This window comes from Ascaphus truei, chromosome 14, assembly GCF_040206685.1.
Source record: "Ascaphus truei isolate aAscTru1 chromosome 14, aAscTru1.hap1, whole genome shotgun sequence".
In the NCBI taxonomy this organism is placed as follows: domain Eukaryota; kingdom Metazoa; phylum Chordata; class Amphibia; order Anura; family Ascaphidae; genus Ascaphus; species Ascaphus truei.
The window spans coordinates 57,301,630-57,315,099 of NC_134496.1; the positions used below are offsets into that span (position 1 = coordinate 57,301,630).

The 13,470-nt window shown below is 52.1% G+C and overlaps 1 protein-coding gene across 2 annotated transcripts in view; it reads right to left on the bottom strand.

Moving 5' to 3' along the window:
- Window positions 1-13,470, bottom strand: part of TMEM44 (transmembrane protein 44) — a 44,137-nt gene that overhangs the window by 7,520 nt on the left and 23,147 nt on the right. For both annotated transcript variants that reach the window (XM_075571119.1, XM_075571120.1), the window contains exons 6-8: window positions 9,764-9,934; window positions 3,791-3,940; window positions 3,325-3,429 (exon numbers count right to left, since the gene is read on the bottom strand). In XM_075571119.1, the coding sequence (XP_075427234.1) occupies window positions 3,325-3,429; window positions 3,791-3,940; window positions 9,764-9,934 (426 nt within the window). The remainder of the gene's footprint in view (window positions 1-3,324; window positions 3,430-3,790; window positions 3,941-9,763; window positions 9,935-13,470) is intronic.

The window sequence follows — 13,470 nt, forward strand, 5'->3', positions numbered from 1 at the left end:
AGAGATAGCGGGGTTATTTGGGGGAGAGATAGCGGGGTTATTTGGGAGAGAGATAGCGGAGTTATTTGGGGGAGAGATAGCGGAGTTATTTGGGGGAGAGATAGCGGAGTTATTTGGGGGAGAGATAGCGGAGTTATTTGGGAGAGAGATAGCGGAGTTATTTGGGGGAGAGATAGCGGAGTTATTTGGGGGAGAGATAGCGGAGTTATTTGGGGGAGAGATAGCGGAGTTATTTGGGGGAGAGATAGCGGAGTTATTTGGGGGAGAGATAGCGGAGTTATTTGGGGGAGAGATAGCGGAGTTATTTGGGAGAGAGATAGCGGAGTTATTTGGGGGAGAGATAGCGGAGTTATTTGGGAGAGAGATAGCGGAGTTATTTGGGGGAGAGATAGCGGAGTTATTTGGGGGAGAGATAGCGGAGTTATTTGGGGGAGAGATAGCAGAGTTATTTGGGGGAGAGATAGCGGAGTTATTTGGGGGAGAGATAGCGGGGTTATTTGGGGGAGAGATAGCGGGGTTATTTGGGGGAGAGATAGCGGGGTTATTTGGGAGAGAGATAGCGGAGTTATTTGGGGGAGAGATAGCGGAGTTATTTGGGGGAGAGATAGCGGAGTTATTTGGGGGAGAGATAGCGGAGTTATTTGGGGGAGAGATAGCGGAGTTATTTGGGAGAGAGATAGCGGAGTTATTTGGGGGAGAGATAGCGGAGTTATTTGGGAGAGAGATAGCGGAGTTATTTGGGGGAGAGATAGCGGAGTTATTTGGGGGAGAGATAGCGGAGTTATTTGGGGGAGAGATAGCGGAGTTATTTGGGAGAGAGATAGCGGAGTTAATTGGGGGAGAGATAGCGGAGTTATTTGGGAGAGAGATAGCGGAGTTATTTGGGAGAGAGATAGCGGAGTTATTTGGGGGAGAGATAGCGGAGTTATTTGGGGGAGAGATAGCGGAGTTATTTGGGGGAGAGATAGCGGAGTTATTTGGGGGAGAGATAGCGGAGTTATTTGGGGGAGAGATAGCGGAGTTATTTGGGGGAGAGATAGCGGGGTTATTTGGGGGAGAGATAGCGGGGTTATTTGGGAGAGAGATAGCAGAGATCACTGCCAACAATAGACAGAAAAAGAACATGAATAGTTTACAGCTCAGAGCTCGGTGCTGCCCTCTAGTGTCAGGCCGACAAACAAACTATCCAATCAGGGTTTCTCTTATTACACCTTTTTTTGTCAATGACATTGACACTCCTCATGTGGTGCCAGATCGTGCCAATCACCACCAGATAGTGCCAATTACCACCAGATAGTGCCAATCACCACCAGATAGTGCCAATCACCACCAGATAGTGCCAATCACCACCAGATAGTGCCAATCACCACAATATATTGCCAATCACCACCATATAGTGCCAATCACCACCAGATAGTGCCAATCACCACCAGATAGTGCCAATCACCACCAGCTAGTGTCAATCACCACCAGATAGTGCCGATCACCACCAGATAGTGCCAATCACCACTAGGAACTCATTTCCCAAGTTGCTTTAAATGGTTCATCGCATATTTGAGAACATCAGTGTGTCCAGTCACCTGGCATTGCTGTGTTTCTGAAATGGGGGCAGGAGACAGGAGTGCTGCCCTCTCAGTGCTACCCTCCCAGTTCTGCCCTCTCACTGGAGCCCTCTCAGTGCTGCCCTCTCAGTGCTGCCCTCTCAGTGGAGCCCTCACAGTGGAGCCCTCACAGTGGAGCCCTCACAGTGCTGCCCTCTCAGTGCTGCCCTCTCAGTGGAGCCCTCTCAGTGGAGCCCTCTCAGTGGAGCCCTCTCAGTGGAGCCCTCTCAGTGGAGCCCTCTCAGTGGAGCCCTCTCAGTGCTGCCCTCTCAGTGGAGCCCTCTCAGTGCTGCCCTCTCAGTGCTGCCCTCTCAGTGCTGCCCTCTCAGTGGAGCCCTCTCAGTGGAGCCCTCTCAGTGGAGCCCTCTCAGTGCTGCCCTCTCAGTGCTGCCCTCTCAGTGCTGCCCGCCCAGTGCTGCCCTCCCAGTGCTGCCCTCCCAGTGCTGCCCTCCCAGTGCTGCCCTCTCAGTGCAGCCCTCTCAGTGCAGCCCTCTCAGTGCAGCCCGCTCAGTGGAGCCCTCTCAGTGCTGCCCTCTCAGTGCTGCCCTCTCAGTGCTGCCCTCTCAGTGCTGCCCTCTCAGTGCTGCCCTCTCAGTGGAGCCCTCTCAGTGCTGCCCTCTCAGTGCTGCCCTCTCAGTGCTGCCCTCTCAGTGCTGCCCTCTCAGTGCTGCCCTCTCAGTGCTGCCCTCTCAGTGCTGCCCTCTCAGTGCTGCCCTCTCAGTGCAGCCCTCTCAGTGCAGCCCTCTCAGTGCAGCCCTCCCAGTGCTGCCCTCCCAGTGCTGCCCTCCCAGTGCTGCCCTCCCAGTGGAGCCCTCTCAGTGCTGCCCTCTCAGTGCTGCCCTCTCAGTGCTGCCCTCTCAGTGCTGCCCTCTCAGTGCTGCCCTCTCAGTGCTGCCCTCTCAGTGCTGCCCTCTCAGTGCTGCCCTCCCAGTGCAGCCCTCCCAGTGCAGCCCTCCCAGTGCTGCCCTCCCAGTGCTGCCCTCCCAGTGCTGCCCTCCCAGTGCTGCCCTCCCAGTGCTGCCCTCCCAGTGCTGCCCTCCCAGTGCTGCCCTCCCAGTGCTGCCCTCTCAGTGGAGCCCTCTCAGTGCTGCCCTCTCAGTGCTGCCTCTCAGTGCTGCCCTCTCAGTGCTGCCCTCTCAGTGCTGCCCTCTCAGTGCTGCCCTCTCAGTGCTGCCCCCTCAGTGGAGCCCTCTCAGTGCTGCCCTCTCAGTGGAGCCCTCTCAGTGCTGCCCCCTCAGTGGAGCCCTCTCAGTGCTGCCCTCTCAGTGGAGCCCTCTCAGTGGAGCCCTCTCAGTGCTGCCCTCTCAGTGGAGCCCTCTAAGTGCTGCCCTCTCAGTGGAGCCCTCTCAGTGGAGCCCTCTCAGTGGAGCCCTCTCAGTGGAGCCCTCTCAGTGGAGCCCTCTCAGTGCTGCCCTCTCAGTGCTGCCCTCTCAGTGGAGCCCGGTTAAGTGAAAGATTAGCAATATTACCTTAGTGCACGGTAATCCTAAACCTCTACTCCCACACAGTGGTGGATGATGGGAATATCTCCCCAATAGGAAATGAATGTGAATAACCAAGTGAAAAAAAAATGATATATAAAATACACTGTGTCCCCACTAAACCTTCAAAAAAGAAACAGTCCTCCGGTTTCTCGCATGTATGGGATCCAAAAACATGCGGGAGCGGGGGCATCACAAATTATATGGAAGAGAAGCAAAAAAATCCGGTCAGCAAATCTCACCTCCTGCACCTGCTCAATGCTCAGCCTCACGTAGCGCCCAAGTGATGTCTTACTGCGGACACATATATTACCGGGAGCGGTGGTTAATGGGGTCCAGTTTAAGTTCTGTGAAGAAAGGAGGAGAACACGTTGGTGCAATGTTTAAACAACTTTGCTGACACAAAGCCCAGCAACACATTTCAATGTTATAACGGGTGCAGTCGTAATTACAAAGTTACTGTGATCTGGGCTGTGAACAACTGTTAAAAGTTTGGATTTCTGTAACTGTAAAGAGAGTGATCTAAAGACAGACTGGTGTGTGGTGTGTGGTGTGTGGTGTGTGGTGTGTGGTGTGTGGTGTGTGGTGTGTGGGGTGTGGGGTGTGCGGTGTGCGGTGTGCGGTGTGCGGTGTGCGATGTGTGTGAGCTGCACAGACGGCTGCAGTATAAAAGGGGTGACGTTTATAGCCAGGATGTGAAAGCTGTACCTCTTCCTCCTTTGTCAGTGTGCGGGTTTCATCCATCTCTTCCTCCCCTTGTGCCAGCAGCTCACAGCTGTCGGAGACCCCCATCGCCTCCACTACAAACCCCATCTGTCGCACCAGTTTGTTTTGCATCATACAGGACAGAAAGATGAGCTGCAGATACCGAGGGGTTAAGTGAAAACGCTTAGGCTGAGCTCACTCTGCTTACTACCCGACGTTGCGTGCGTGCGCGCATGCGTGCCCCTCTGCTGGGCAATGTGTGAACATCCCCAACAGACAGAATGAACCGACAGGAGGCGGGACGGGGAAGACGTCATCCTCTTTTTTTAGAAAAAAAAACGAAAATGGAGCTTTCATTGATTGGCTGGCGCAGTACGCGTGACGCTGCCGCACGAAATCAGCAGCGTCAATGCTGTACTTCACCGCTGGGAGTAGTTACAAGTCAAAGCAGCAGCAAAATGCCTTCATTAGCTTCCAGTAATAGAAATTAGGCTTGTGCAATTAACAAGAAAATCCCCAGGTCCCTTAGACCTCGGTCCCGCTGCGCTCGGCGGCGCGGGCGGCCACACGCGAGTTCCCCACCAGCAGGGGAATCCTGCGGAGCCGGTCCCGGTCCCCCCTGGCTGCACAGCTTACTACACGCTGTGGCGCGTCAGCCGCTACGGGATACAAGAGAATGGTGATCCCTAGCGTTGACGCGTCACGTGGTGTGGCTGTGAGCCAATGAGGAGCGGAGGCTTCGGGAGGAGGTGAGGCTTCGGGGAGCGGGGAGGAGTGTGGGGGGTAAGCAGCGTGAGTGCCTGTCTGTGTGTGTGTCTGAGTGCGTGCGTGCCTGTCTGTGTGTGTGTATGTGTGTGCCTGAGTGCGTGCGTGCCTGTCTGTGTGTGTGTATGTGTGTGCCTGAGTGCGTGAGTGCCTGCCTCTGTCTGTGTGTGTTGCTTTACTTACCCGAGCCGTGGAGGGAGGGGGGGGAGAGTAGCGGGTCCCTCCGCTCAAGCCACGCCCCCCCTCCCGCCCACCTCCCGCTCCGGCTCCCGCTCCCTACAGACCGCATATCGCGGTCTGTGTATGTCAGCGCCCCGCCTGTCTGCAGTGCGGGCGCGCTGACTCTGGGAGCGGGGCCTTAGCCTTAGATGTAATGGCTATAATCTTCTTCACCTACATTTAACTCCTGGCACACTCAGCGCCTGATCATTTGCACTAATCTATCAGGCAGGCAGAGCAGCTGGGGAGAGCCGTGGGACCCGGGGGAGAGCCGTGGGACCCGGGGGGAGCCGTGGGACCCGGGAGAGCCGTGGGACCCGGGGGAGAGCCGTGGGACCCGGGGGGAGCCGTGGGACCCGGGGGAGCCGTGGGACCCGGGGGGAGCCATGGGACCCGGGGGAGAGCCGTGGGACCCGGGGGGAGCCGTGGGACCCGGGGGAGAGCTGGGAGCCGTGGGACCCGGGGGAGAGCCGGGAGCCGTGGGACCCGGGGGAGAGCCGGGAGCCGTGGGACCCGGGGGAGAGCCGTGGGACCCGGGGGAGAGCCGGGAGCCGTGGGCCGCAACCAGAGGCCCGGCAGCTGGACGCAGCTTGCAGCGCCAGCCTGCGGGGCCTCTCACAGCCTCCGGGCCCAGGACACTTGTCCCGGCTCTCCCCCGGGTCGGCGGCCCTGGCTCCCGGCTCTCCCCCGGGTCGGCGGCCCTGGCTCCCGGCTCTCCCCCGGGTCGGCGGCCCTGGCTCCCAATATGAAGGACTCATGTCTCCCCCTAAAAAAGGTATTACAGACTCCAATGAAGCTATACTCATTAGAAATGACTAAGTTAGAATGAATCCCGGAGCACGTTAATGTTTCAAGGAACTGAGCCTTTAAAAATTGTTCCAAGCACCGTCACAATTGCAGCCACGTGCTGGTGGGCGAGCGGAATAATCCCGTGCGAGCGGAATAATCCCGTGCGAGCGGAATAATCCCGTGCGAGCGGAATAATCCCGTGCGAGAAGATTCCCTGCTAGATACATTGTATTCATTTGTAACACCCTTGTTTATGGGTAGAAAGCCTACTAGATACATTTGCATTCCTTTTAGATTGTAAGCTCCTTTGGCAGGGATCTCTTTCCTGTTATCTCTGTCTGTCTTATCATCGATGTACTCCTCATACAATGTTGTATTGTATATTGTACTGCGCTGTGGAGTATGTTGGCACCATCTAAATACAAGATAAAATGATTATTATCTTATACTATATTAGTGAAAGCACTGTATGTTTGCCTGCCTGGATGTCCGGTGTCCCTAGCGGCAATCTCATTGGTCCCATGGGCCGCCCGCCCCCGCACACCTCTCATTGGCCTCACACACTCACACCACCCCCTTGGCCCGCCCCCCACACCTCGCATTGGCCTCACACACTCACACCACCCCCTTGGCCCGCCCCCCACACCTCTCATTGGCCTCACACACTCACACCACCCCCTTGGCCCGCCCCTGAGGCGGAGTGACGGGCCAAAGGTCCACAAAAAAAAAAAAAAAAACCACACACACACACACACACACACACACACACACACACACACACACACACACACACACACACACACACACACACACACACACACACACACACACACACACACACACACACACACACATTCCCACCCCCCCCAAGCTCACACACACCTCACCCCCCCCCCAAGCTTACCCCCCCCCAAGCTCACACCCCCCCCCCAAGCTCACACCCCGGCGCCGCTACAGTCAGCGGGGGAGCGGAGCGAGCGGCCACAACACGCTGCCTCCCGCCTCACATCCACGTGGGAGCGGCCGGATGGGTGAGGCAGCATACCCACGGGCCTCGCCGCACGCTCCTCGGCACCGGCTCACCTCTCCCACCCCCCTCACAGCAAAGACCAGCCTACCCGGCGCCGCCTGCAACGCTCCTCTGCACCGCCGCCTCACCTCGAGCCGGAGGGCAGCGGGGGGGGGGCTCCCGCCCTGCAGGAGGCCTCACCTCGAGCCGGAGGGCAGCGGGGGGGCTCCCGCCCTGCAGGAGGCCTCACCTCGAGCCTGGGGGCAGCGGGGGGGCTCCCGCCCTGCAGGAGGCCTCACCTCGAGCCGGAGGGCAGCGGGGGGGCTCCCGCCCTGCAGGAGGCCTCACCTCGAGCCGGAGGGCAGCGGGGGGGCTCCCGCCCTGCAGGAGGCCTCACCTCGAGCCGGAGGGCAGCGGGGGGGGGCTCCCGCCCTGCAGGAGGCCTCACCTCGAGCCGGAGGGCAGCGGGGGGGCTCCCGCCCTGCAGGAGGCTTCACCTCGAGCCGGAGGCAGCGGGGGGGCTCCCGCCCTGCAGGAGGCTTCACCTCGAGCCGGAGGGCAGCGGGGGGGCTCCCGCCCCCGCCCTGCAGGAGGCCTCACCTCGAGCCGGAGGCAGCGGGGGGGCTCCCGCCCTGCAGAAGGCCTCACCTCGATCCGGAGGGCAGTGGGGGGGCTCCCGCCCTGCCGGGGGGGCTCCCGCCCTGCAGGAGGCCTCACCTCGAGGAACATGCTGCCGACTGCAAGGTAAGCAGCTCTCCCCCCACACCCCCCCATTCCTTCATTGCCAGCCTCAACCCTCCATACATACACACACACACACACACAATATATATATATATATATATATATATATATATATATATATATATATATATATATATATACACATACACATACACATACACATACACATACACATACACATATACACATACACAGAGACACACACACACACAGAGACCACACACACACACACGTAGGCGCACACACACACATGTAGGCACACACACACACACACATGTAGGCACACACACATGTAGGCACACACACACGTCCACAGACACACACATGTAGACACACACACACATGTAGACAGACACACACACACGTAGACAGACACACACGCACACACACACACACCTATACAGACACACGTATACACACACACACGTATACACACAGGCACACGTAGACACACAGACACACGTAGACACAAACAAACACGTAGACACACAGACACACCTATACACACAGACACACACCTATACACACACACACACCTATACACACAGACACACACCTATACACACAGACACACACGTATACACACAGACACACACGTATACACACAGACACACACGTATACACACAGACACACACGTATACACACAGACACACACGTATACACACAGACACACACGTATACACACAGACACACGTTTACACACACACACACGTACACACACGTATACACACACACACACACACGTACAAACACACACACGTACAAACACACACGTAGACACACGTGTACACACACACACGTAGACACACACACAGACGTAGACACACACACACACGTATACGCACACACACGTAGACACACACACACGTATACGCACACACACGTATACACACACACACGTAGACACACACGTAGACACACACACACGTATACACACGCACGTAGACACACACACGTACACGTAGACACACACACATGTACACGTAGACACGTACACACACACACATGTACACGTATACTCACACACATGTACACGTACACACACACATGGAGACATACACACACACATGGAGACATACACACACGCACATGTACACATACACACACGTACACACACACACACACACACGTATACATACACATAATGTATACACACACACATGTATACACACACACATGTATACACACATGTATACACACACACACACACACACACACACACATACACACACAAACATGTATACACACAAATGTACACACACACGTATACACACACACACACACACATACTATGTATACACACAAACATGTATACACACATGTGTATACACACACATGGAGACATACACACACGCACATGTACACATACACACACACGTATACATACACATAATGTATACACACACACATGTATACACACACACACACACGTGTATACACACACAAACATGTATACACACACACAAACATGTATACACACACAAATGTACACACACACACATGTACACACACACACACACATACTATGTATACACACAAACATGTATACACACATGTGTATACACACGTACACATGTATACACACACACACACAATATATACATACACACAATGTCTACACACACATGTGTATACACGTCTATACACACACATGTGTATACACACACATGTGTATACACACACGTATACACACACACACGTACACACACACACACACACACACGTACACATGTATACACACACACACACATACAATGTATACACACAAACATGTATACACACACACAAACATGTATACACACACACGTGTATACACACACAAGTGTGTATACACACACACGTATACACACACACACTATCCCCAGCAAAACCACATCCGCACACCGCTATCCCATGCCCCCCCAGCACACTGGCATTCTCGGCTCCCCGCCATTCCCAGCCCCCATCAACACCATCAGCACCCACACATCGGCACCTTTGCACCTCCCCCATCGGCACACCCACATCCGCACCCCCACATCCGCACCCCCACATCAGCACCAAACCCTCCAAAATCAGCACACCGATACAATCACCATCAGTACAGCCACAGCAGCACTACCACCGCACATGGGCCGCGTTGACCACTCCTCACCCAAATGCCACACCCACACCACAAACATCCCGGGCAACGCCGGGGCTCTCAGCTAGTTATTAATAATATTGCTAGGTTTAAAACCGGCACAGTTCCCTTAGCCGTGAACATTAGATTTAATACCTGTGCAGCCATTCACCTGCATTAGTGATGTCAACATGAACTACAGGAAGTCGAGGGGGGGGGAAGTCCAGAAGAAATGAGAGGTACAGGAACCAGATCTCCACACCTGTGGCCGGTACATTGTATAACCTGCACTGGGTTCTGACATTCTTTAACCCACTCGCTGCCTGCAGCACATTATACAAAGGATACAGCTACATCCAGAGCAGCAGCCCCCACGGAGATGAGGAACCACGGTGCTGCTCTTATAAAGTACTCAGGGCGGCGGTCGTGGGACATGATGGCTGCTGCATACATAACGCTGGCCAGAGCAGAGAGCAGGACAGCCCAGACCTGCACGACTGGAAACACCATCCCTTTGCACTGCAGAGCAAGCAAGATTATGGTTAATATACAGTACAGTCCTACAATACTCCCACAACAAATCAAAAAACATTATCAACTACTGTAACCTCCTGCTGTTGACTACTACTACTAACTACTTGATTACTGCAACCTCCTGCTGTCCGGCCTTCCTGCCTCTCACCTGTCTCCCCTACAATCTATCCTAAACGCTGCTGCCAGGATCACTCTACTCTTTCCTAAATCTGTCTCCGCGTCTCCCCTCATGAAATCCCTCTCCTGGCTTCCTATCAAATCCCACATCTCACACTCCATTCTTCTCCTCACTTTTAAAGCTTTACACTCTTCTGCCCCTCCTTACATCTCAGCCTTAATTTCTCACTATGCACCATCCCGACTCTTGCGTTCTGCTCAAGGATGTCTTCTTTCTACCCCCTTTTGTATCTAAAGCCCTCTCCCGCCTTAAACCTTTCTCACTGACTGCCCCACACCTCTGGAATGCCCTTCCCCTCAATATCTGACTAGTACCCACTCTATCCTCTTAGAAGAAGCAACTCAAAACACACCTGCTTAAGGAAGCATATGAGTAGCTCGATGGCTGATAATTAACACCTCATACATAAACCTTGACCCCTTGCAGACGCACTTACCAGAACGCCATCCTACCCAGCTAACTTCTGGAAGGTTATCAACAATATATTCCAGCCTCCTAACCATCAACAACCAAGTAATATCACTAAGGGGGATATTACTCTGACAAACCCCACTGACATTGCAAATGCATTCAATGATTACTTTGTGGGGTGTGCCACTAACTTATTAGCGAAACGCAGCCCAAACCACAAACCTGAATCTCATCCTGGGAGTACCCCTACAGTCCCACCCTGTCCCAACACTGCCCACAATTTTCAATTTGGCCCAGTACCTGAAGAGGAGATTATACAAGCGCTCCTCAAATTAAAACTATGCAGCCAATGTGGACCTGACTTACTACAATCTAGGTTCCTAAGACTTGGTGCCCCAGCAATTGCCAAACCAATTGCGTCCATAGTCAACTCTATCCTGTCTGCAGGCCATATCCCTAAGACCTGGAAAACTGCCAGAGTTGTCCCAATCTTCAAAAGTGGGGACAAAAACACTCAAACTACAGGCCAATCTCACTTCTCCCAATTCTATCCAAAGTCATGGAAAAATGTGTCCACTCCCAATTAAGCGATTTCTATACCAAGACAAATTTCCCTAGCCAATTCCAATCTGGGTTTCGTCCCAAACACTCCACCGTAACTACCCTGCTAAAAGTTTGCAATGAAATCCAGTGTGGAATGGAACGGGGACAACTCACTGGTGCAGTATTCCTAGATTTTGCAAAGGCTTTTGACACAGTTGATCATGCTATCCTGCTTAACAAACTCCAGAGCTCTGGAATAGGGAAACATGCTTTAAACTGGTTTCAGTCCTACCTATCAGGAAGATCCCAACATGTGTCCATCTCAGGCTCTAACTCCAACCCCCTGGATATCACCTGTGGTGTCCCGCAAGGCTCTGTTCTGGGGCCCCTACTCTTCTCAGTGTTCATTAATGATCTTCCCACAGCTTGTAAGGAAGCCTCAATACACATGTATGCAGATGACACAATCCTATATGCACACAGCCATAGCCTCTCTGACCTTCAACACATAATTCAGTCTGACTTTTTGAGGCTCGAAAACTGGATTTCCCAAAACAAACTGTTTTTAAACACTGACAAGACTGTAACAATGGTATTTGGGACCAAGACTAAATTTGTAAAGCTTCCAGTGACTGAGCTCCTGATTAGAACCAACGCTAACACCACCCTAACCCCTGTCACTAGTTTTAAATACCTGGGCTTATGGTTTGACTCCCACTTAACATTTGGGATGCACATTGATACCCTGACAACCAAGACCTATGCCAAACTAGGGGTACTTTACAGGAACAAATCCTCCCTAAGTCTCCTGGTCAGAAAGCGTATCGCACAGCAGATTCTAATGCCAATTATTGACTATGGAGACATAGTATATGGCTCGGCTCCTCAAACCCACCTTAGCAAACTTGACACCCTCTACAATTCAATTTGTCGTTTTGTTCTCCAATGCAACTACAACACACATCACTGCGAAATGCTCAAAGAACTAGATTGGTCAACACTAGAGTCTAGGCGCAAAGTTCACCTTTCCTGTCTTGCCTTTAAATTCTTCATGGGCAAGCTACCCACCTATCTGAACAAGCTCCTCACCCCTACCACATGCAGCACCTATCATCTGAGATCAGACTCCAAAACACTGTTCATGGTCCCAAGGCTCAACAAAGTATCCGGCCGCTCCTCCTTCTCCTTCCGTGCACCCCAAAACTGGAACAACCTACCAGAGACTCTCACATCCACCACCAGTTTAAGTTCTTTCAAATCTAAGGCTGTCTCACAATTTAACCTGGTCTGTAACTGTTTCATACGCTCATAATATATATTTTCTTTAACTGTGCACGCAATGTCTTGTATATAATGTATACCCTGCTCATTTATGTAACTGTACTTGTAACCATGTATTATTTGTTTTACTCTGTGCCCAGGACATACTTGAAAACGAGAGGTAACTCTCAATGTATTACTTCCTGGTAAAATATTTTATAAATAAATAAATCCTACTGTCTCTGTATGTTCTTCCAACCAACAAATCAGATTAACAAAACACAAAACCCCAGCAAGCTCTTTTTGGGAACCCCTGAGCCTGTGGTCTTTCCCCCTCCTAACAGAGGTAAATGAGAATTTTAATCCTAATAGAGGTATATTAGTGTTTTATCTGGTAGTGTTAGGACTTGTGAACAGGGTCTGCCTTGTCGTGGCTCGCATGCTTACAATGCTTTGGCCAAAGGGTTAAAGTAAATTACCCTTTTTCAAGAGAATATATAAGTATTTTACTGTGTATTTTTGTCGTGTTGGATGTAGCATTGGGCTTCTCTGTCGTCTGTTGTGTACAACAAATTAGATTGTAAGCGCTTCGGAGCAGGGATTCCTTTTCCTAAATGTTACTTGAAGCACTTCTCCCCTCTGTTATTTATATTATTTGTTACTTATATGATTGTCACGTGTATTACGGCTGTGAAGCGCTATGTACATTAATGGAGCTATATAAATCAAGACATACATACATCAATACAAACAGTAATAGAAAGAGGTTACCCGGTGCCCAGAGAAGACAAGGAAGTCCATGGGGACACGTAGATACATGTTGGAGAATCTCCAGGCACTCTAAAGTTGAATATTTGATCAAAAGTCAAATGTATTTTACATAACAGAGACCACTTTGTCCTCTAAGGGCCTTCATTATCAATGCATTTCTGGACAACATTAGTTTTTCAATCGTGAACATAAGTTGTGATACGTTTGCTTGACGATATTTTATTGCATATAGTGTGCCGCTTACAGATACATGATGTGACACGCCGTACAGGGCCTGGGGCTGCAACACGTTCTCAACATTAGGACCTTTCATTTGGGATTGTCCAGAAAAACCTCAATATGCATTAGGGCATATGCA